The sequence below is a fragment of the Scardinius erythrophthalmus genome, assembly GCF_964197995.2.
Source record: "Scardinius erythrophthalmus genome assembly, chromosome: 5".
NCBI lineage: Eukaryota > Metazoa > Chordata > Actinopteri > Cypriniformes > Leuciscidae > Scardinius > Scardinius erythrophthalmus.
In genome coordinates this window covers 13,439,273-13,464,878 of record NC_138225.1, presented here as the reverse complement: position 1 = coordinate 13,464,878, position 25,606 = coordinate 13,439,273, and the positions used below count along the sequence as shown (strand labels likewise).

General features: G+C 35.8%; 2 protein-coding genes across 9 annotated transcripts in view; one reads left to right on the top strand and one right to left on the bottom strand.

Moving 5' to 3' along the window:
* wscd2 (WSC domain containing 2) overlaps nucleotides 1–20,257 on the top strand; it is a 61,939-nt gene extending 41,682 nt beyond the window's left edge. For all 8 annotated transcript variants that reach the window (XM_081366072.1, XM_081366069.1, XM_081366075.1 and 5 more), the window contains 7 exons: nucleotides 6,983–7,097; nucleotides 11,584–11,768; nucleotides 12,984–13,105; nucleotides 13,200–13,374; nucleotides 14,943–15,107; nucleotides 15,201–15,401; nucleotides 18,914–20,257. In XM_081366072.1, the coding sequence (XP_081222198.1) occupies nucleotides 6,983–7,097; nucleotides 11,584–11,768; nucleotides 12,984–13,105; nucleotides 13,200–13,374; nucleotides 14,943–15,107; nucleotides 15,201–15,401; nucleotides 18,914–19,266 (1,316 nt within the window). In that variant the 3' untranslated portion in view covers nucleotides 19,267–20,257. The remainder of the gene's footprint in view (nucleotides 1–6,982; nucleotides 7,098–11,583; nucleotides 11,769–12,983; nucleotides 13,106–13,199; nucleotides 13,375–14,942; nucleotides 15,108–15,200; nucleotides 15,402–18,913) is intronic.
* A 1,995-nt stretch (nucleotides 20,258–22,252) lies between these two features.
* LOC308691148 (chemerin-like receptor 1) lies at nucleotides 22,253–24,587 on the bottom strand. Its single transcript, XM_081366095.1, has 2 exons — nucleotides 24,336–24,587; nucleotides 22,253–23,623 (listed from the first exon to the last, which is right to left on the bottom strand). The coding sequence occupies exon 2, from the start codon at nucleotides 23,587–23,589 to the stop codon at nucleotides 22,600–22,602; it is 990 nt and encodes a 329-aa protein (XP_081222221.1). The 5' UTR covers nucleotides 23,590–23,623; nucleotides 24,336–24,587; the 3' UTR covers nucleotides 22,253–22,599.
* Between the last annotated feature and the right edge of the window lie 1,019 nt (nucleotides 24,588–25,606).

The following is a 25,606-nucleotide window of genomic DNA, read 5'->3' as shown; positions in this document are numbered from 1 at the left end:
TATATTTCATTTGAAGAAGACTTACTCATACACTGTGCTGCTTCATGTTTAGAGCACTAGAGTATATGAAATATGTCCATAAACTTGAAACACTCTTGCTCCGGTCCGTATATGAACTGTATTATCCGCGTGGTGTTCCGTGCAGACACCGCTCTCGGCGCTCCGCGAGTTGTTTGAATTCTCCGTTAAAAGAGCTCTTTCTCATGAATAAATGCAGAGAAGCGCTCAGGACCGGCTGACGTAGAATCGTGCCCTCAGCCAATCATACACTCCAAAAGCACGCTTCTACCTCAGATTCCGTGACGTTGCTTTGACTTTGCTTTTCAACCTAGAAGAACGTAATTGCTCAGAAAAACGCAAAAATAACCATTTTCTACTTGGTGATACAATTTATGAGTGCTTTTAGTGTTTTCAGTGACGTGTAGCCTGTACATAATCATATTTCCAAAAATGTGTTTTTAAGTTTCATGACCCTTTAAAACGGATAATTTCAGACAAGGGCAGAACGGGGATTGGAAATAATCCTTTTCCCACAAAAAAAACTTTAACATTATAAGTGAACCTCAAGGAACATAATAAAATAATAAAATACATGTCATGACCCATTTAAAACAATTAATTCTTGTTTTTAGATTTTACCAAATCAGTAAAACAAATGGACATGTCTGTTTAAACAAGACTTTATATCTTATATGAATTTGTAAAAACATTTTATTAAACATCTGGAAAAAAGTAAATGTATCTTTTTGCTTAAAGGATGTTCAGATATTTATACTTGAAAACAAGACAAAAACACTGATTAATTTATACATATACATGCACAGTTCTCCTTGCAATGATAGCAACCTCAGACACTCTCAGTGGAGAAAGAATTAATTCAGTGTCTTAAAGGAGAAACTTTGCAATATAAAAACACTGAGTATGTTTAAATTGCCCAAAGTTGCCCTGCAAAATGACTTTACAGGGAAATCCGCTCATCCTAGGTGAGATTTCTTGTATACCATATGTTTAATTTGAAAGGGCACTGCGAATAGCATAGGGAACAGGTGTATATGCCGATATCACTTCACAGGAAGTGGAGAGTGAAATTTAGCCATCAGTTATTGCACACCACCTCAGAACTTCATGAAGAAGTTCAAAAATAAGATTTTAATTAGGCTAAATTCACCTTAGTTTCTATGCTTCTGTTTGCAGTTATAAAGCACAGTGTGATTAATTAAATGTACTTAAATATATAATGAATTATTTCTTATTAAATAATTGTATTAATTATTCTTTTACGCACTCACACACATATACACTTACATAAAATATGAATTATTATTAAATTAATTATTTACATGCATATATTATATCATCGTACTAATATGTGTGACTCAAGTGCTACAGTACATGGCATTCCAGATTAGTTTATTTTTGTCCGATGAAGTGCTCGGGGTGTAGTGAACACTGTGTGCCCTGTGAAGCAGAACGCAGATATTGATTAGAACGAGCTGATTGGCCCTTCAAGATGCGTGTCACTGGTCAGTTGTCACAGACCGTCATGGAATGAAGGCCATGGTTGAAGCTCAGTGGAGTATGGCAAACCCGCCTGTGTCTTTAAAATGCTAAGCTAGAGGAATGAGATGCCCTTTTGGTGACTGTTGAAGTAAATAATGAATGCGTGTGTGTGTTTTTTCTAATGCTAGAGTAACACATTTGAGAGCTGTTGTTAGTTCATAGCCTTTGGCAGATGCTTCATCTCTCCTAAAAATCCTTTTTGCTTAACAGTAGGCACAAGTCTTAAAATCAGAGAGTGTATGATATGATTTCTTTATTTTTTTTTAACTAATGGAATAAGCAGAAATATATATTTTTATAATAAAGACAAAAATGTAATTGATACATTTAATAAAACCTCATTTGAGTGATCCCAGTGAAAGCATTTATGGTTATCCTAAAGAAGTTTAACACTATTCTCATTTAGCAACTGGGAAAGCTCTAGTCCCCAATATTCCTGTAAATAATTGTAAAGTCAGTTCATTAATCTTTGAAATAAAAGCTTCTTCTTTGAGGTGATGTGATTAAATATACATGATGTGACCTCCGTCATGGTTTAGTTGAAAAGTGAGTTTGATGGTGTTTGCTGAAGGACTTAGATGTAGAAAGCTGAAACATGCCAGCTATGTATACATCGCTATGTTTTTATTTTTTTGACTGCTTGTCGAACAGCTGACTAACAAACTCCAAGTATCACTTTTAAATCAACATTTGATATTATCATTCCTAAATGTCCGTTCACATCAAGGACGAAAACTATAACAATAGCTATTATGACAACTACACTACTATTCTAAAGTTTGGGGTTGGTAACATTTTTTTTTGTTTTTGAAAGAAGCCTGACTAACCCTAGTGAAAAAAAATCTATACCAAAATGTATTTAAAATACATTTATTTCATACTAAGTATACTACAAAGCCATTAACATATTCACTGACATCGCTTGAGAATTGCTGAAATAAATATTATAATTCAACTTTATTTAGAGCACTTCTTTATTGCACAATGCACATTTATTAATATTAAGCCTAATGTATTTTAATATCACTATTAGTAAGGATAGTGATCTCTGTATAATATCAGTCTTTAAATGCAAGATATTTAAAGTGTACCTAAAGTATACGTGCAATAATTCCACTTTAGCACAATCAAATTTACTTAAGTATATCTTTAGTTGAACTTCAGCACTGTTTCCGGATAACTAAAGTGCATTAAGTACAAAATAACTAATTTCCAATTTAGCAGACTTTAAGTATATCAATTTAGTATACCAGAAGTGCAAGTGCAGGGTATGTATATTAAGTACACAAGTATGTAAATGTATTTGTAGTATACTTAGCAAATGTATTTCAAATACATTTAAGTATATTTATTTTTCACTAGGGAAGGCTGCATTACAAATACACAATACACAGTAAAAACAATAATATTGGAAAATATTATTACAAATTTAAATAACTATTTTTCTATTTTAGTATATTTTAAAATGAAATGTATTCCTGTGATGGCAAAGCTGAAATTTCAGCATCCATTACTCAAGCCTTCAGTGACACATGATCCTTCAGAAATCATTATAATATGCTGATTTGGTGCTTAAGAAACATTTCTTATTATCAGTGTTGAAAACATTTGTGCTGCTTAATATTTGTGTGGAAACCGTGATATATATTTTTTTTCAATATTCTTTGATGAATAGAAAAAAAATGCATACAGTATTTTGGAAACAACTTAATGTATCCTTGCTGAATATAAGTATTCATTTCTTTTTAAAAAATCTCAATCTTTTAAATGGTAGCGTATATTAGTGTCCACACCAATGCACAATTAATTCATGTTTATTTTTAATGTTGGGCTTTATGTTCTGTGATCATAATTGCTCTGTGTGCTTTAAAGTAGGAAGGATTTTGATTGGATGTCAATGTTTAATATTCATCAGAAGCTGGAAAAATTACTTTAAAAATTATTCCAACAATTTTGTTCCTTTGTAGCCTTACTGTTATAGTTGTTGCATGGAAATGGCTATTATCTTGAAAATTAAAATGTTATGGTTATAGTTATAGTTCATGGTGTGCTGTGCAGTCCGAAGTAAAATCTGAAAGACTTTAGTCATGATTGGTTCAGTTTACAGGATGCATTTAGGAAGTTACTTAAATCATGGTGAACATTACCAATAAACAGCTTGACTGAATAGCCAATGTGGGCCTCTTTCAAATTAAACCATATTTCTCTTTGAAATATGGACTACATACAGAAAAGTCTCCCCACAGTCACCTGTGCTAATAGCCTGGCAAGCCAGACCTACATCAAGATGTTAGGTCTGGCAACTCACCATAGACACGGTTCAATCCGAGGGGTGGGATAAACGGCTTTCTTTCAAATTCCCCCTGCACGCAATAGGACAGCGCTTCAACCAACCAGAGCGTTTTCCCACCAGCGGAGCTAACGTTAGTTAGTTGATAGATTCAACTTTTGAATCTGGCCGGCAAAACTACGAACACATCTTCCTTTTTTAAGAATGACTTAAGTGCCGTTCTTTGCTTTTTTCTCAAAGAAAAACTTACCTCCAAGTCCTCCAGAGTCGCGGCCAAAGCCGATTTGAAAGACTATTCTCCGGGGGGGGGGGGGGGGGGGGGGGCGCTTGTCTGAAGTTTAAAATCATTGGTTACCCGTAAGCCAATCACATAACGTTTGGTTATGGCGTGTGCTATGCGCAGGCTCAGCCGCATCTAACTTCCACTGTAAACACATGTATGATGCGAAAACAAAACCATCGAGTGAAATACCGGAGTGAACATGGCTGTGAACGACTTTTGCAGATTATGTGAAGTAAATCTACGCATCCACGGTACAATCAGTGTCTACGTCACGGCTCTCAGCCCGCCCTCTGTTCGTTGATTGGCCGGCTGTTTTCAGGCCGGAGGAAAACGGAAAGCTGTTACGCTGTCTCAGACTGAGTACAGAAGCAAAATGAAATTGAGCGGAAGTAAGAAGTCTGACATAGTCAGGCTAAGACTACCCTGGCTGCAAAATACATTTTGCTGCCGCTAGGGTGCATCTAGATTTCTAGGCTACTGTGCTAACTCACTATAGCTCACACAGAACCCCACAAAAAGGCAAAAGAAAGCCAATTAGTGGATTGTGCAAGTCTCGGGTCATTACCTTTATCCATGGTGAGGTTTGAACAGATGGTTCTCAAGTGGGCCTCTAGTAAAAATTGTAACCCTCTAGTAAAACACTGCACCACGTTTCACTTTTGACAGTGCATGACTTTAGCAATCAACCTCTGATAAGTAAGCCACTTTATTATAATTGTGGAGATTGTATCTTTGTGGTTGTAAAGGCACACATCCAATTAATTAATCTCAAAGGATGTCAAGGACAGAAACATGAGCTTAGGCCCCCAACATCATTCACTGTAGTCTACTACGATATCTGTGATATCGGCACCAGATGGGGTGACAGTACCGGACAGAGGAGGAAATGCAAATGTCTTATATTAGCTCAGTTAGTACATCAGTGATCTTGTGGTCTGAACTACAGTATATCAGACACTTGCATCATTTTAAAAAGTGAAGTAAATCAACAATTGATTTCCTCTTCTCCTAAGTCTTACAGAGTCACTTTTTCAAAAAAAGAGAAAAATAAAGGGAAAGGAAGAGTGAGGTTTCCACCAAGTAGTGTTTTTAAAACATGTAACACACGTGGAAGTTAACCTTTACAACCCATTTGACTTTTTGGGTGAAACAGAACTTGATTTAAAGGAACTAGTGATGTAAAAATTTCAGTTATATCTGTTTAATATTTATATAATATATTTATGTAATGTAGTCATTATATTTAGATTTTTTTTATTCACATTCACTGTTAAATCAATGAGACCAGAGACATGTATTATTAAAGCGGAGGGGGTCAATTTTGGTGTCATGTTTCATTTTACTCTTCCATGTGTTGTCCCTGTCTCTACTCTGCCTCCTTCAGGACACTTTTACACTGTTTGTGACTGAAATAAGCTTTCATAATAATAATAATAATAATAATAATATAGAGGAAACTAGGGCAAAATTTTAATCCGGTAAATATTTTGACAGCACTAGCACTGGTCTTCCCTTCACAATTAATAATAATTATAATCTAAATTCAAAGATCACTTGTATTAGTGGCTCAAAGCTGTACAAATAAAAAGTTACATTTATACAATAATAATGTCTAATAAATTAGACAGTTTGACTTTTATAGGCTATGATATTGAGGTTTATTCAAATATATTGAAGTGAAACTATTATAACTCATCCCCGTTCCCCTCTTCATTATTCTTCATATATCCAGAGCAAACGCTCCATGCAGAGAGCTCATCATGTGAGTACAGCAGAGCATCATTAACTCTGTAGTCGTGCTGCTAGTGAGAGTTTCATCCAAGCACTTAGTTGCTTCACAGAATGGCAATACAGTGTTGAGTGAATGGAGCTTAACTTGTAGATAAAGCAGATTACCGAGCTTGCCCTCTGTGCCTGCCAATACGATTAAGTCACCATCATGCTCGCTGCTTTTTAGACAATTGCAATTACTATAATGTTGTACTGGTTCGTATGTGTATATGTCAGAAACCCCCTTCACCAGCTCATTAGAAAATACATTCAATCCTAATGGGGAGAGATGAGATTACAGAGAAAGAACGGATGTCATGCAATGGGGCATTTTCGGTCGTGTGTGTGTGTGTGTGTGTGTGTGTGTGTCACAAATGATGAGATTGATGGAGCAGATGATGCATCTGTGCATCAGACTGTAAATGTTTTCAGAACAAAACGTCCACAACAATGTGGCCATATCCAAACTGTAGATGTGTTTTAATGTTTTGTGTCACAAGCTGTTACTATATGGAATGGCATTTTCTATATGGTTGCTAATCACAATATGTGATGGCAGACTGTTAGCACTTGTTAAAATGTATTTTTACATTCAATTTCAGAGGATTTATAATTTAATCTTCTACGCAACTTAAGCTCTTTATAAAAGAATGTTGATTATCCCACTTTGACTTGTCAAAATACGCACAAATTAAAGCTACTTAATTATCACAGACTTAAATATTATGCATGTGTTAACTAGTGTGAATGATAAACCATTTAAAATCTTAATTAATAGGCCTACTAAAGTTTATATTAAGAAACGTATCCAAAATGTTGTAATACGATTTCAGCATGTATGACAATGCCTTGAATTAATATTAAAAATTCCCTAATCCAAAACAGTATGGCTGCGATTTCACTATTTGGCCACTAGATGGTGCTGCGTTTCAACTTTAGTAATTATGAAATGTGCTTTACAACCTTGAATGTTTCTTGAATTCATTTTATGAATCAACAGGATTGACTAATAAAGCACAATTTTTTTTTTTAATTCTTGGTACTGGAATTAATGATGTTTTCAATATATTTCCCTTTAGCAAAGTACACCGGCTGCTATGTTGATGACACACAGAAACGGGCTCTTAGAGGGGTGTCCTTTTTTGACTACAAAAAAATGACCGTCTTCCGTTGCCAGGACAACTGCGCTGAGAGGTACAGTATGCCGACTGAAACTTTTTATCTCCATGTTCAAGACTATGCGCACACATTTGCATCACAATGACACATTTCTTTTGACTTCTACAGTTTACATGCTCAGGTAATTACATTTTCTGTGCTTTGACCTCAAAATACCATGACAGAATCCTTTCATTAAGACATTATATAGTATGTTTATTAAGCAGTTTTCTTGATTACCATTAGCAGATATCTGCCACCCATAATGAAAGTGATTTCAAGTTTTACTATTCTTTTAAGAGAACATTTCCACAACCACACAGTACACTCCCATACAAAACCCACACAAACAATCATGTACACATACATACACATTATGAGTTATCATAAGCATGTAATTGCTCTTAGTTAATGCCCCTTCACTGACAAACATGACTCATTTAATACACATTACACTAATCTAATTCCCTGAGTTATCTTGTTACCTTGACTTATAATTAACTCAGATGAGAGAGAGTTAGCAGATATGCTGTTTCCTCTGATGATCCTCTGATAGTCACAAAGATTTGTGTTTTATCATGTACTCTCATTCATTTTCAGGATGTGTGATCACCAGTAAGATTAACATCCACCCTGAAATGAACTTTCATCCTAAAATGAAGTCATCATTCACTCATCCAGATGTCTTTCCAAACCTGAATTAATTCTTTTTTCTTTGGAACACAAAAGGGCAAATACTGAAGAACTTTGCTAATCACTCTTTTCTGTGGAAATACAGTGAATCAACAGTGATTTAAAAAGAATGAAAAACATCATGAGAGTAAATGTGGTCAGTATGACTCATGTACCCATATGATAGCTTTATTAGTGGAACAGGTTTAATTTTAAGTCATTATTCACTTATAAATCTGATCTTTTAAATGAACTGATTGGTCAGTGGTTCTCAACCTTGACCCCAAGTCCCCCCACCCCCCACCCCTATTGTCCAGAACAATATTCGAAAGCCCCTAGCCCTAGTTTTGCTTTCAAAGCATATTTTATAGGGATAGTTCACCCAAAAATGAAATTTCTGTCATCATTTACTCTCCCTCAAGTTGTTCCAAACCTGTATGACTTGCTTTCTTCTGCTGAACACAAAATAAGATATTTTGAAGAAAGTCAGTAACCAAACAAGGAAATAAGTAGGAAATAAAATACTATGGATGTCAATGGGGACCAGCAACTGTTTAATTACCAACCTTCTTTAAAATATCTTCTTTTGTGTTAGCAGAAGAAAGTAAATCATACAGGTTTGGAACAACTTGAGGGAGAGTAAATGATGACAGAATTTTCATTTTTGGGTGAACTATCCCTTTAATCTGTGAACACTCCTAGTTCCTGTAAATTAAAAAAAGAACTTAACTCATTTTTATTAAAATCAAAATAATTACATTTCATGACTCAAGAAGTTATGAGAGCCGAATGTTTTCAGGGATCCCACTCTTTTTTTAACCCATGAATTTATTTTATTACATTTTCAGTCGTTTTGTTATACTGGATTTTAAATCATATTTTTTCTTACAATCTACCTGATAAAATATTTTAGATCTGGCAGAAAATGTATATTTATATTAAAAATGCCCTTGGCACTTTAATATTGTATTAATTTACATGATTTTTCCAAGTCTAGAAATCTTACTTTTAAAATTAGACTTACTCGTATATCCAGGTTTTGTGGAGAGAGAGAAAAAACAGCAAATTTATTCAAAATTCCTCCAGTTTTGACACAGATTTGGAACAACATTAGGGTGAGTAAATGATAATTAAATTAATTTTTATTTTTGGTTGAACTGGTAATGTTGCTTTTTTACTTTCCATCTTGTTAGCACTCTTGCTTCCTTCCTCTTTCCTCGGTTCCTCTACTCCTTCTGCTTCCCAATGTTTTTTAACACTGCATACCCATTAACATCACATCAGTCTGTGCCTTGGAAAGCCACAGAAAGAGAGAAAGGGGGTGAAAAAAAGGCTGAGGAATTTGGGCCTCAGTGCTGCTTTACAGGAAGGAGTGAGAGTCAACAGAAACAGCACATCTGGTCTCAATGCTCCCTTGCGTATGAGCCAGACTCTGGAGAGAGACGATCCTTTATGTTCTCTCCTCAGATCAAAATAGGGGTTATAAAACTGGCATCATGCACAAACATCACACTCAAAAGAGCAAATGAATGGATGGACTTTGTTTTTAAGTTTATTTTGCCAGTTTTGCATGTATTTTTGTTGGAAATAAATTTCAAGAGAAGCTTTAACATTGATGAAAGTGATTGTTGATTGATCACGAGTCAAGAGGAAGTTTACTGCTGTCTCGTGGACTGAAGTTCTATCAGAACCATTGTTTAAAAGGAAGAGCTCTGTTGACAATGATTCTTTTATGTTTTTAAACTGGGGGCTCAGCTTAGGGTAGTTCTCACATTTTTTAAAAGGATTTTTGAACAAAAAACAGCTGCATAGAGGAGGGGTCTGAAGGGTGGAGAGCACATTAAAGCGATTGTTCAAGTAAAAGAGCTTTTGAACCCCAGAATTTCATGTTCACAATTAATGTTTCTGTTCAGCTTACTTTTTATCTCAGCCTTGCGCTTGTAAATTATACTCACCACACAGTGCATTAGCTGTATCGAAACCTATTTCTTTTGCAAAACAGTATGATCTGAATTTAATTGAGGGGAACATTGCTGGGAGTTGGTCAAAGTGTCAGAACAATAGACCACATTCTTTCTGCTCTTTTCAAAAGCTACATGTACATGCATGCCCGTGTGCACCACTGAATGTATTATATATCAGTATAAAGGAAACTGTGGTGCACATCTTACACTTCCCCTTGAAAAGCCTGTTTTTAAGTGACTTGCTCAAAGGCACAAATGTGATTCTGTGGTTCATGAAACACCCCTTTTTGAACCTTTCAGTTAAGAGCTGAGATATTTATCTACTAGACGACATCATAAAGCAGTGAAGATATATGCAGCATTTTTACAGAGTGTACTGTTTACGGTGAAATAATCAAATTTCTCTGTTTTAAGTGTTAAAAGTCAGCATAAAATTAATATTCACCCTATTCATTTTCTAAATACTTTTTAAAGATCTTATTTTAAACAATTCATCCATGCATAGGGTTTATTTTAATATTTTTTTTTACCTATTATTAAATATTATTATGATTAAATATGATTAAATATTATGTAATATTTAATCACAATATTATAATTGGATCTTGGTGAAAACAACAGACCTCTCTCTGGTGACATATGCAGAAATTCTCCAATCATTTAGTCATTTAAACCCGCCCCTCAAGTTCACGTTCATCTGCCTCCAGATTTGAGTTCAACAGCCACATCTCAAAATCCAGTAAACAACCGATGCATAAGTTCCTGTCCTGTCCTACTTTCTTTTTTTTCTTCTTTTAAAAAAAAATAGAATCCATTTCCATCATATGTACTCCAGAATACAGAAGAAAAGAGATGCCTAGTTCTGTCATGAAACTAGATGCTGCAGGCTGATGGGTGCTCAAAGGAATAGTCCACTTACAAGTGAAAATTCTGTCATCATTTACTTACCCTCAAGTTGTTTCAAACCTGTATGAATTTCTTTCTTCTGCTGAACACAAAGGAATATATTTTGAAGAATGTCGGTAACCAGACAGTTGATGTAACCTTATTGACTTAAAAATACTATGGAAGTCAATGGGGTCCATCAACTGTTTGGTTACCGACATTCTTCAAAATATCTTCCTTTGTGTTCAGTAGAAGAAATTCATACAGGTTTGTAACAACTGGTGAGTAAATGTTGATAGAATTTTCTATTTTTAAGTGAACTATTCCTTTAACGCAACCTGATGATATTCACAGTGTTAACTACTTGGCATAAGCTGATTGGTTTATGTTTATGATTATGTTTATAGAGTATATATATATTAGGGCTGTGAAAAGATTAATTGCGATTAATCGCATCCAAAATAAAAGTTTGTGTTTAAATAATATATGTGTGTGTACTGTGTATAATTAAATTTGTATATATAAATACACACACATTCATGTATATATTTAAGAAAAACTGTTATTTATATATAAAAAAATTATACTTATATATAATATAAATTATATATAAATATATATAGTATATGTATGCAAATATTTCTTAAATATATACATGCATGTGTGTGTATTTATATATACAAAATAATTATACACAGAACACAAACATATATTATGTAAACAAACTTTTATTTTGGATGCGATTAATCTTTTCACAGCCCTAATATATATATATATATATATATATATATATATATATATATATATATATATATATATATATATATATATATATATATATATATATATATATATATATATATATGCAACAACAGCAATAATCAATAGCGCAGCAGCAATAATCTACAACAACAGCAATAATATACAGCAGTTGCAGAAATAATGCATAATAGCAACTAAATACATAATAAAGATGTTTTTTCTTCATCCTGTGTTATTAGGGGTTATCTCTATGCGGGTCTGGAGTTTGGAGCTGAGTGCTACTGTGGCCATAAGATCCAGGCGCCCAACGTGTCAGAGAGTGAATGTAATATGGAGTGTAAAGGGGAGAAGAGTAACCTCTGTGGAGGACCTAATCGACTGTCCATATACAGACTGGAGCTGAGCCAGGAGTCGGCCCGCCGATGTGAGCACTCTGACACACTGATACTTTTACACATGTGCATCAGCAAGCTTACATTCACACATTTGGACAGGCGCACAGATATGACAGATTTGGCTCGACACGCACACACAACAGCTTTTATTGATAAGATCAACTAAATCTTTACAGAAAGGTTTCATTTGTTAACATTAATTTGCTTCATTAGTTGACATGAAGTAACAATGAACGATACTTCTACAGTATTTATTCACCTCAATATTCATTTCAACACTTACTAATGCATTTTTAGAATCAAGTTGTTAACATTGGTTATTGCCGAGTGAATTATAAACAATCAATGAAGAATTGTATTTTTAATAAATACAAGTAACATTAACAGAGGTTAATAAAAAGGTCAAAATATATTACTCTAATGTTAGCAAAATACCTTACTGCCCTGGAAATTGTCTGTATTGTTAATCTTCAAGCTGTTTTAATAATCAGAGCAGGTTAGCACAAGGCAAATTACTCTTCACCATTGTTGTCTCAGTGGACTGATTTTCGTAAATGATTTCTACTCTTTGTCCTTCAGTGGTCGAGGAAACATTCTGTCTCTTTGATGTATATTTGAGGTTTTTCCATTGTCATTCATTTGCATGTGTGTTTACTACAGCTTTGAAAACTAGGCTTTTCCCAGTATTGTTTAGCTTTTTCTCATGGCATTTCATTTCATTTAATTTCATATCTATTTCCAGATCTTTATGGCATGATCCGCACCCTTTCCTTTATGCATCATGTTTCATCAAAAAATAACTGGCAGAAACTTGTGACATTCCATCCTGTCTGTCCTGATTAAGCACTTTTCTCATGTGACAGGATGTGCGTGCGTAGGAGAAGTTATGTGATAAACAAATACAATGGTTGTGCAGGAACTTTGATATATTAAGTTAGGAATTTCTTGGGACCACAGCGGTTTAATTAAAGACAAAGACTAGTGCAAATATTGTTAGATGGTAGTTATACTATTTATAATGGCAGAAAGTATTTATTCCTCGTTGTATAAAGTGCATTGCTATAAAATCTCATCAACAACCACACAGCATTGCTCTAGAAACCACCCAGAACACCCTAGCATCTTGCGGGTGAGATTTTCTCGAGCAAGCAACACTCATATTTCCTTGAGAAAATACTAAAATGTAGTTGTTTTTTTGTTTTTACATAAAAAAAAAATCATGTACTTGTTTATTTTGCTCTTAGATGGAAGTGCCATCTTCAAGGGATGTTTCAAGAGGCCAGATAACGTGACCCTGGCGCTCCCTGCTAGTGCTGTTATTCAAAACATGTCAGTGGACAAGTGTGTTGACTTGTGCACAGAGAAAGTGAGTATGTCTGCATGATGTGCATCTGGTGTCTCTCATACTACTGTGTTTATGCGAGTCTGTCTTAAATGATCGCTTCCTTTGTCTGGTATAGGAATTCTCTCTGGCTGCCTTAGGTGGTGAAAAATGTTACTGTGGGTTTCCCACTCCTCTCTTCACTCTGCATGAGCGTGAGGATGAGGAACTGTGTCTCCAGCGGTGTGTAGGGGAAGATTTTGAAAGCTGCGGGAACAATGACTTCTTTGTAGTGTACCAGACCCAAGTGCAAGGTAACATGACCTAGTCTGGACTAAAACAGTGGGCTCACGTCAATGCACAGGCAGCACATAAATATTTGATAACCATATGGGTTTGACTGTTTAGGTTAAGAACAAACATGTCAGGTCACAGAAGCACAAAAATTACCCTTCCTGTACTGCTTTTGCGGCTGCTTATCTCTTATAAAGAAGCTGGCCCTCTTGTTTGCAAAATTCACACTTCTTCACTTCCCCCAAGTTCGCTGTCACAGTGAGCACAAAAAATGTGACTCATTTATTACAGTTTGCTTTTTTTTCAAGAGTGGTCTTTATCAACATCAGCATTTCCCCTCCCTCAAAGTCAACCGTGTGTGTGTGTGTGTGTGTGTGTGTGTGTGTGTGTGTGTGTGTGTGTGTGTGTGTGTGTGTGCGTGCGTGTGTGTGTGTGTGTGTGTGTGTTTTGGCCGAGTGCATGTTTGTGTTTCGGAAGAAGGCTCTGCTTGCATAGCAGAGCAGTTGCATCATTTAAGTGTTGCAAGTGTGCATTTATTGAAATTATATCATGCATATGCATATATATATATATATATATATATATATATAGTGTGTATTTATTGAAATGATTAATTTCAATAAATGCACACTTGCAACACTTAAATGATGCAACTGCTCTGCTATGCAAGCAGAGCCTTCTTCCGAAACACAAACATGCACTTGGCCAAAAACAAACAAACACACACACACACACACACACACACACACACACACACACACACACACATACACACACACACACACACACACACACACACACACACACACACACACACACACACACACACACACACACACACACACACACACACACACACACACACACACACACACACACACACACACACACACACACACTCGGTTGTAATAACATAATAAAATATAATATAAAATATAATATAAAATATAATACAAATTATATGAAGTTTTAAACTACATTTTAAATATTATATAATATTATTTATAATGTTAAAGGAACACAAGCACATTATTTTAGTATGAGGGATTTGGCTTAAAATACATTCAATTAAATACTACAATCGTTGTGGGCCCCTAGAATCATTCCCACCTTTCACCCCATTATCTCTGTCCCTGCTTACCACTCAAAGTAAAAACTCATCTCATTTCCTCCTCAGTCTGACTGTCATCTGCTCTGTGGTTCAAATTCTGAATGGTCATCATGAACTGGTCCAAACCGAAATTGAAATCTAAGCAAGAAAACATTTGAAAAGACTGAATCAGATTGTTTTCTAGAGCAGTATCTAAGATCAACTTGTCTCACTTCATCAAAATAACAGTATATGTTTAGGTGATGTGTGCATTATAAGCCCACTGTTCATCAAACCACTCAAACCTGATAGAGACATCTTTTACAGAATGATTCTGTGATTAAAGACAATATTTTTTTTGTGGTTCTAATCCATATTAGTTTTGAGACCATATATATACTAATATACTTGCTTGTCGAGCAATTTTAAGGAAACTTTAATGAGACTAAGGATATTTCTCACCACAATATCTCATGTTTGGTTTCTTTATCTCTACAGATAATCGCTGTATGGACCGGCGCTTTTTACCCACTCGTTCCAAGCACCAAATTGCACTAGCTAGTTTCCCAGGAGCAGGGAATACCTGGGCCCGTCACCTTATTGAACTGGCCACGGGACACTACACAGGGAGCTACTACTTTGATGGGTCACTGTACAACAAAGGTTAATTTATCTTTTAGTTCTCCATAAAGCCATTTTATTTCTCTCTTGCTTGCTCATGGTCTTTCTCTCTTGTTGAACTCTTTTAATATGCAGGATTCAAAGGGGAGAGAGATCACTGGCGCAGCGGTAGAACCATATGTATCAAGACCCACGAGAGTGGCAGGAAGGAGATTGACACCTTTGACGCTAGCATCCTTATGATCCGGAACCCTTATAAAGCGCTCATGGCTGAATTTAACCGAAAGTATGGCGGCCATATTGGATTTGCCTCTCAAGCTCACTGGAGGGGGAAAGGTGAGAAATGAAAGCTAGTGATAGCTCTATTTAGTGCGCAACACAAACATCGCTACTCACATGAAGCACATAACCATGTTAACTGGCGTTATTAACTTTCTTTCCTACTGCCGCCATATTGATAATTTTCCCCTTTACAGTATGTCCATGTCCTCTGTGGTTTGACGTAAACATATTTGTGCGAATGGTGCAATTCTCTGAAAAGCATACAAAATACACCACATTCACAAATATTCACACATAACATCTTAATTAGATGGAACTGTTTTATAGATTTTTTTCCACACTGAATGAAACTACAAACATATTTTAGTCAACATTTCTCTCAACTTATCGCTGAGCTCATCGCTATATGAGGTTTTATTAACAAAGTTCGGGAGGAGCACGTCCAGATAATTAACCTAAGTAACAAAAGAGGAGCAAATTCAGTAATCAGTTGACCTATCGGTAAGCCCCTCCCTTCGAACGCAGATGAGCCAATGGCAGTTGAGTATCAGTTGCACAGGAACCGGAACTCAGACATTTTTAGGTTTCAGCGCCATAGAGAAATGAGCTCTCATCGGTTTGATGGTGTTTATGCTACAAAAATGGTAAAAAATGTGCCTGGGGTACTGAGAGGATGGGCATGCGTATTCATGAATTGAATCACCGTACTGTGTGCGCATTCACCAGCATGTTTCAAAAGTGTGATAAGATTTGCGCGAACTGACCAATTATCTACGCAATACGACAGAAGCCCGGTTTATTTATAATATCAATAATGTGAGCGTAGTAACCTGGTTCCCTAAGGATTCAACCCCAATCCAAATGAAGATGAAAACTTTTTTCTGGTTGTCATACTCTCATTAAGTTACAATTAAAGTTATTGAGTCCATACTAATGTACAAACCTAAATAGCTAACTGTTCTCACGTCATTAACAGTAGGTCAAAAACAGCCGAGGACTCAAAAACAGCCATCTGCGATCGTGGCGACCGTAACATGAGGCTTCTCCCGCTTGCATTACGATCTGTAAACCCTCACTTCCAAATTAATCTTGTTACCTATCATATTTATTTTAAAATATTTTATATATCCTCCATGGCATGTTTAAGTCCCACTAGAATGGGCCTCGACGAGAGGTGGTCCTTCTGTGTCCAAAATTGATCAAAAACATCTTGGGACAAGGTTTTCATACTGACAGCTGTCATTGTAAGACAGTTAGCAACTCTGTTTGTTTGTCTGAGATAGCAACAGTAACTAAGGGGGGCGGGGCTTAGCGATAGGTCAATTCAATGAACAAGATAAGAGTTATATATAGCCTACACCTGGGGCCGGTTTCACAAAGATAGACTTTGACTATGGCTTAGATATAGTAGATAGTCAGACTTCAGATAGACATCTAAATCAGACCGTTGCACAAAGCACTTAAGACTCTGACTATCTTAAGTAGGACTACACTGCAATGCATTCTGGGTAAAATAAGACACTTTTCAAAACAAAAAACATGGCGGATCGAGTAAGCGCACTCAACCGCTCGGTGCAGTTTACCCCAGCGGAAAATATGTGTTTGTTGGAGGAGTATAAATGACGGAGTATGTTTTTATGTTTCCACTGTTCGATCGCGCCCGTGCCATCTCTCTCTCTGACATACACACACACATTCCAGCATTGCAATCTTGACATCGCAGCTTGTTATTATGCAGCGTTCACACCAAACGCGAATAGAGCGTCTATCGCGTCTAGTTCGACGCTTGAACATTTTGAATCCATTCGCGTGTCCAAGGCGAATAGGACGCGCTTATAAAGCGAGCGTTTGAAGCGAAATAGACGGTTGAACAGCCACGGTGTATTGCATTTCACACATCGCACGTGACGCTTGCATATGAAAGGGAGCGCGTCGATCGTTGCTCGCGTTGACTATGTAACGGCCCTAACAGTTACAAGGACATTTTACTTGGGAATGTAACGTTAGTAACAGGAAGAAATGTTTAAATTATGAGCCATTTTCCCTTTTCTTTTGGCAGTTTGTAATGTAACTGATTGTTACTGCTGATTGCCAAGGTAACATAGAGTCTTAGACCTAAGTTAGCCTGGGGGTAAGGTGTCTAATTTTTTTGGTCTAAATTAAGTCAGTCTTTATTTTTGTGAAACAGTCTAACTTGCATTAGACTGTCTATGAGCAAATTTTAGACTTGTCTAACACTATAGACCGGTCTAAAATAGCTTTGTGAAACCGGCCCCAGACTTACTTCTGTTCCTTGACAGTTTTCCAGCATCCCTCCACCACCCATCTCCTCACTTATATCTATTCCTATCCCAACCTGGGATGGGGGAGCACTCTGGGTTCGGTTGAATTCCGAGCTTGGAGCCCTCCCCTTAAGACAGCACGGCAAATGCGCATAACCTTTACTCTATTTATTATATGTAAGTGTGAACTCGTGAAATGATCTGTGTCTCAGTTTAGTTTGGAAGATTATCATAGGGGTAAATGACCAAAAGAACTTCTATCTTTGTTCTTGACGTTGACGTCAATTTGAGGGTAAATCTGCTGTACTGTGGTCAGAAGCATGCACTCATCAGACACAAAAGGCCATAACTGTATTTAATGTAGTTGAGAATCTCTTCCCTTTTTAAGTCTGAAACCTCCTGAAAACTGATGCTTATTTTTAGGTACATGAGTCTTTTACTAGGCACCAAATACGTTACTGGTGTTTACTTTTTTAATGGTTAATCGTTATAACTATTTAACCAAGAAGACACATTTTTCTTGCATTAAAATTATTTTACAAAAATGATGTTGCATTTGTTTGTGAACAGTGGTACAGTGAATAGATTGTGCAAAGTTTCCTTTACCCCAACAAAGTCCATTTTTAAGCAACATTTGCTTCTTGTTCTGCTTCTTTACAATATTTTTTTTTCCCAGGAGAGAAGCTTGTGACATTTTGGTGTCTTGTTTTTTCGAAATGTGGACTTTGTCATTCTGTTTTTGCTTCATTTTTTATTAGGTTTCTGAAATTTTAGTGTTTTTTTAAACTCCTATTTTGTATTTATTAAAGTGTTCCTCAGTTGTTGTTTCACTGTTCTTGTTGACGTGCCTTTCTGATGCGTCACACTAACCGAAACGCAAAAGCATAAAAATAAAATAAGTTCCTTTCTTTTGTTTTACATCCTCTCTCCTCATGATTATGATAATTTTAGTCACTTTGTGAAAAAAAGACATTAGCTATTGCTTTTATTTCTCTCCACTGAAGATAATCAGCAGAAAATGACAGAAAACATATATAATTATGCCGCTCCACTATTCCAGCCTTCACAAAACCATCAAGTTGGGTTTGTCGATGTCTGTTACATTTGTGTGGTGCTGTCACTTGTCTACAAATGTGTAAAGGTATTCTCATGCACTAAATCTTAGGCGCCATGGAACTGCATGTTACTGTAAGATGTTATATTTCAAGAAGTTAAAGAAGTCTCTCTCTCTCTCTCTTTCTCTCTCTCTCTCTCTCCCTCTCTCTCTCTCTCTCTCTCTGTCAGAGTGGCCAGAGTTTGTGAAGAACTACGCTCCATGGTGGGCCTCCCACACACTAGACTGGCTGAAATATGGGAAGAAAGTTCAAGTAGTGCACTTTGAGGATTTAAAACGGGACCTTTTCTCTCACTTAAAAGCCATGGTCATCTTTCTTGGCCTGGAAGTGTCAGAGGACCGCCTGCTGTGTGTGGAAGGACAGAAAGATGGGAACTTTAAACGCTCTGGGCTCAGAAAGCTGGATTATGACCCTTACACGCCTGAAATGCGTGCCACCATTGACGGGCTTATTAAGACTGTGGACACGGCACTCAGAAAGAGAAACCTGTCTGGTGTACCTGAGGAGTACATGCCCAGATGATACTCACCTTTTTTTTTCACGCACATTTTTTCCTTTTTTTCAGCTTTAAACTTTTTTTCCCTAGAATATAAAATTGTTTATCGTCATCCTCCATTCAGTTTGCACAAAAGTACTGCTGAAAAACTGTTCGTCCTATCATGAAGAATCTAAAGATACACTAGTTAGTAAGACATGGGCTTGTGCAACAATTTGGCTTCAGTTAACTTGGCTTGAAGTTTAACCACCATGGATCCATCTTCTTTAGTCCAATTTAAGTGTGCCGCAACCACAAATTCAGTTTGTCATCACAGGAAATGACTTTTCATGCTTTTGATGAAAGTGTCTGTTGCCACCAAGACATCCGGGTCAACCATTTAGATGGACACATCACATCTGTGTTTCATTGAATTTGCTTTTCCTGCTACTACTGGACTTTGATACATTAAGCACTCCAGTCTCATTGGGAATATATGGACAGCGATTTAATGTTTAACATCGGAACCCCGGCTCCCTGTTCCCAAAAATATGTGGACATTGCCTTCAGATTATGATGCTTCTTAAAACCGATCAGTAGAATTGATATATGGACAACAAAAATCCTCGAGCTATACCACGTGTTATTAGATAAATGCATGGACAACTCAAAAAACATGTTGTCTGGTACCTGCCTTCAGTGATTTGCAGGCAAATTGCAGATATAGTCATTTATAGGGCTTTTGAATTAGATGCAAGCAACCAAGTTCTTCTGTTTCTGCTGTGTGTTTAGAGCACTTTTATGTTGAGATCATTTCTTCAAATGAAATGATTTACCTTTCGATTTTCACTGAGGTTTTAAAATATATTTGCAGTGGGATATCAAAAAAACAGTTTATCTTGTGGTCAAAAAGTAAAAGAAATAGTGTCTTCTTGTAAATTGCTTAAAATAACACATTGACTGACCCTTTACTCCTTTTCTCCAACACAATTATAGTAATCTATTAAAGGGATGCTGTTGTTCAACCAAAGATGAAAATTCTGTTCGTTTTTTCACAGACATTGTCACTGTGGACACAGCTCTTATATGAGAAGAGTTGTGTATTGATTCTTAAAACATTTGGAACAACATGAAGGAGAGTATATGAAGACAATTTTTCATTTTTGGATGATCTGTCCCTTTAAGCAAAACCCCTTTCTTCACCAGTTTATGTTCCGGTTTAGACTATGAGTGTAGTTGCAGTACAGTATGTACCGTGCATTGAATAGCTTCCCATTTTCTTTGACAAACCTGAGAAGACTCAAAAACCAAATAATTCCCAAATTAAGTCAAGTTTTGGACGCAATTGTAAACTTGTTCCCTGTAGAAATGTTCAGAATTGTTCTTTGTTTTCAGTGTTTTAATTGCAGCAGTTTTTTATTCAAAACAGAAAATCAACATTATAATCTATAAAATAATCTAGAATTCAGGGGTGAAAGCGAGTGTGAAGCGATGTGCTAAAAAGAGACAAAGAAAGCACCTCGCGGGTAAATTACAAATAACATTCAGTATATGTAAATACACATATATATTTTTGTAATGCTCACATGGAGAATTACTTTAAAAGACAGAAAAGTATCACCTCTATTTTTGAAAAGGCTTTTCAATTTGAGCATTACATACTTTTCATTTCAAAAAGGAACAAACCTGAAGTGTCTTTCTGAATGTATTTTGTATGGAATGAATGTAAGGAATTTCTACCAAACAAGAAAACCGAGGGTGATTGCCAGCAGTGCAAAAGAAATGAAAGATTTTTATTCTAACTGTAAGCTGAGAGAACTGTTGAAATGAGGAAAGACTTTGCTCTTGTTTAGTGCTTGATGCATATGTCCTGGTCAATAAATTGTAAAGCCCCAAATTCTCAGAAGCCCAACATTCATTTATAGATTTAGTTCATATAAATTGTATGGAACTTCTGGAAAACGAACCCCAAAACATACTTTTTGGAATTCTGTTGGTTGCTAATGGTGCAAAAATTGCGTGCTTCACCTTTAAATATCTCTTTGCGGCTCAGTTTACATAGTATTTTAATGCTGGTTGTTTTGCAACTTCATAGAGTTAGCATTCAGTTTTATCACTCTTTCAGGAAATTGCAAAAAAAAAAAAAAAAAAGTTTTCTTACTCAATTACAAACTTCATTTATGAAAAAAATGCATTTCATCTTTATCTCTCATCAGTGTTTCAGGGCTGTCAGGAGATGTTACCACAAATCTGTCAGGAGATCTTAAGTTCTACTTATCTCGTGTTTACAGGGGAGGTGTGATATAAACAGCACTTGATTAGCCAATGCTCAAAGCTCATGTTAAACTAAGTGTCTTTGTGGTAAAGTTACTGCGGTCTTTACAGCTGAGATCTGACACAGCATACAGTATGACTCACTAACATACATGTACTGTCTCATATGTCATATGTGGTAGGATTTCATTTCTAGACACTAGTCATACATTTGTACTCAGCACTTGTAACCACTGCTATACTAAATGATCAGAAGTGCAGGGCTGAGGACTTCAACTAAATGACTGAGCGATCTGAACCAAGCTTCTAACTCAACAGTGAATTTTTTTATTGTTTTGTCTGGTAATTTTGAATAATGATGATGAATCAGAATATGGACACCATGACAGCTTGATTTTTAATTATTGTCATAAATTTGTATATTTTGTTACATTATGGTCATTTGAGGTGCAGTCAGCACCCCTGTCTAATTTAGTGTTAGGAAAAGTGCTTTTGAATGAAAACTGCAAATCAGCTCTATAATACAAAATGTAACAATAATAAGGGTAAATGTAGCAACGTGTTAAAGAGTTTCCAAGAAAAACATCTTTGCAAACATTTTTGTAAAGCTTATAAGCAGGAAGTATTAAAAGTATTTAAAGTTTTCCACATACTTACCATATAAAAAATGGAATAAAGCTGAAGTGTCTTTCTGAATTTATTGAGTATGTATTACTTAGGACTCTCATATAATTAAGAAAATTACAAACACTTAAGGGAAATTGTTAGAATAAGATTTTATTGTAAATTTTAAGTATATTTCAGCAAAACAGAGAGAGAAAGACATGTGGAGCATGACAAGATTAGTTAAATGATGCTCAATGCATTCAATCATCAATAAATTCTAAATAAAGATTTAATAGTTATCATATAATTATGCAAAATCATTAAGCAAAATGGCATTTTAATATACAAAACTTTTGTAGAAAGTTGCCTTTATTGAACCTGTTTGAACTCCAACATGCAACAGACAAACAACTGTAAAACTTGTTAATGTTCAGTTTTTTCTATAGGCCAGCATTTTCAACATTGTTTTTCTTTTATTTCAGATAGCAGTGGTAAGTCTGTTATCCACTAGCGCTTCGGGTTTCCTCATCAATGGCGCTCTTGATCTTTGACAGAAAGAAATAGCATTTCTTCACATCCTTGGCCATGAATGCATAGAGGAATGGGTTTAAAAAGCTGTTTGCAGTGGCAAGAGTACCAGATAATCGTTGGGCCGTGTGAAAGACGGGATCGTGTGGAGAATCTTTAGATTTGCTCAACTCTATAATAGATATAATGTGAAATGGCAACCAACAGATAAAAAAAGTTGTAATCAGTAATGTCATGATCTTGAATGGCTTGGTGGATTTGGACATATGGTTTGCATATAGTTTGCAGATCAGGATGAAGTAACAGGTGGAAATGGTCAGGAACGGAATTAAAAACCCAAAAGTAAAGCCCATGAACACGACGGCTCTGTGGTGATGCTCATAGTTGCTATAACATATGACTGTTGATGATTCATTTGCAATATCTCTGAATTTGGCAGATGGAATGCTAAGCAAAGCAGACACAAACCAAGCCATCACAACAACTAAAGAAGCTTTCTTTGCAGTGCGTTGATTTTGGGCCCAAACAGGAAACTTGACTGTGATGCAGCGATCCACACTAATGATGACCAGGATGAAAATGCTGCTGTACATATTGAGGGTCATAACAAAAGAGGTGAACTTGCACATGAAGAGCCCAAAAATCCAGTTAGAATTAGTAACGATACTAACAATGAGGAAAGGGAGAGTAGCGCAGAAAATGAAGTCAGACAAAGCCAGGCTCAGGTACCAGGTGGTGTTCACAGACTTCTTCATCTTAAAACCAGCAATCCAGATCACAGCACCATTTCCAGTGATGCCAAGCAGGAATATGATCACATTAAAAATAACTGTGATCACACATACTGCTTCCCTGCAGTATTCAGCATGTAAATCCACAGCCTTTTCTGAGTTATTGGTCAAAACTGTCATATGACCTCCAAGTTCTTCGTCAGAGTAATCTGGTTCTGGATTTGAAGTCATTATGTCTCCTTAGAACTGAATAGGAAGTTGAGTTCTGTAATGAAAACAATAGGCAATTTATTCAAATATATTTAAAGTAAAGCCATTTTGAATATTTCTAAAAATGAATGCAGTTGCTGAGCAAAAACATCATGACACTATACCACACAAGGGATGCAGAAGTCTAGTATCAAAAACAAAATAATGTGCAATTAACTACAACTGCCTTTCCCATAATTTCATCATGTTACTTGGGGGATATTACTGAAAATGAGATAAAATTCGTTTTAACCGGCTTATTTTTTTAGCACATTGCTGAGATTACTTCTGTTAAGTCCTTTTCTGACAGGCAGCACTGGAAGGCCCATTTTTTCAATATAAACTTTTCGCTCTTTTCTGATTATTATCCTTGTTACTATTTCCTATTTCAGTGTTTAACCCACACAGAACCAACATTTGTGACTTCTTATTAACATTTGAATTTTAAAAGCAACTCACGTTGAAACTTCGACATGAAAAAATTATAGCCTATTAAGTGAGGATTATGTAAAGTTTCTTATTTTGCGATATTTCCTATATCTACAGTAAAGGTTACAATGCTACTTTTATAAAGCATCTGCAACATGGAATTGTTAATAGCATTCATCTTAATTCCTTTAGCCATAGCCTACTCTCTGTTTTTAAAATGGTAGTCTACAGAAAACAAATGTTCACAGCGTAATCTGATCTGATGCACTGGCTCTGAAGACTTCTTACGAATAACTTACCTCACAAAGTAAGCCTCAGTGCCGTTTCCCAAAGTATATTTTTTTACGTCTTTTACGCGTACGCACAATTGTATACGCATAGTCCTTTTAAGCAGCGGTTCTCAAGTTTGGGGAGCGTCTGCTAGGGAAAAAAAAAAACAGTTTGGCTCTCTGCCAGTACCTCCATAAAGCGAGATCATTTATCTCCAGACCTTTTAATTCGCACCATCGGAACAAGCCCGACATAAATTCATCACCAAAATGCACCTATTCAGTGGACGGCTTCACAATTCGGTCGAAAGAGCTCACTATAGCAACTGATAACCTATATTGGTCATACAAAGCAGGATCACTGAAATATTTTTTTATAATGTAGCCTGAATTAAATGTTATGTTCTGATCTGATCTATTATTCCCTCAATTTGGGTCAAAAAAATAAAGTGCCTTAGTGTCCTCATCAGAATCACTCAGTCATAATGAACATTATTCAAAACAATGAAATTCTATCTATCTATCTATCTATCTATCTATCTATCTATCTATCTATCTATCTATCTATCTATCTATCTATCTATCTATCTATCTATCTATCTATCTATCTATCTGTCTGTCTGTCTGTCTGTCTGTCTGTCTGTCTGTCTGTCTGTCTGTCTGTCTGTCTGTCTGTCTGTCTGTCTGTCTGTCTGTCTGTCTGTCTGTCTGTCTGTCTGTCTGTCTGTCTGTCTGTCTGTCTGTCTGTCTGTCTGTCTGTCTGTCTGTCTGTCTGTCTGTCTATCTATCTATCTATCTATCTATCTATGGATAAATAGATTTATTGCGATAATATATCTTACCTACCTACCTACCTACCTACCTATCTATCTATCTATCTATCTATCTATCTATCTATCTATCTATCTATCTATCTATCTATCTATCTATCTATCTATCTATCTATCTATCTATCTATCTATCTATCTATCTATCTATCTATCTATCTATCTATCTATCTATCTATCTATCTATCTATCTATCTATCTATCTATCTATCTATCTATCTATCTATCTATCTATCTATCTATCTATCTATCTATCTATCTATCTATCTATCTATCTATCTATCTATCTATCTATCTATCTATCTATCTATCTATCTATCTATCTATCTATCTATCTATCTATCTATCTATCTATCTATCTATCTATCTATCTATCTATCTATCTACCTACCTACCTATCTACCTATATACCTATCTATCTATCTATCTATGGATAAATAGATTTATTGCGATAATATATCTTACAGTTAGTGT

Excerpts from the sequence above, each read along its gene's own strand:
- LOC308691148 (XM_081366095.1), bottom strand. The coding sequence starts at position 23,589 with ATGACTTCAAATCCAGAACCAGATTACTCTGACGAAGAACTTGGAGGT.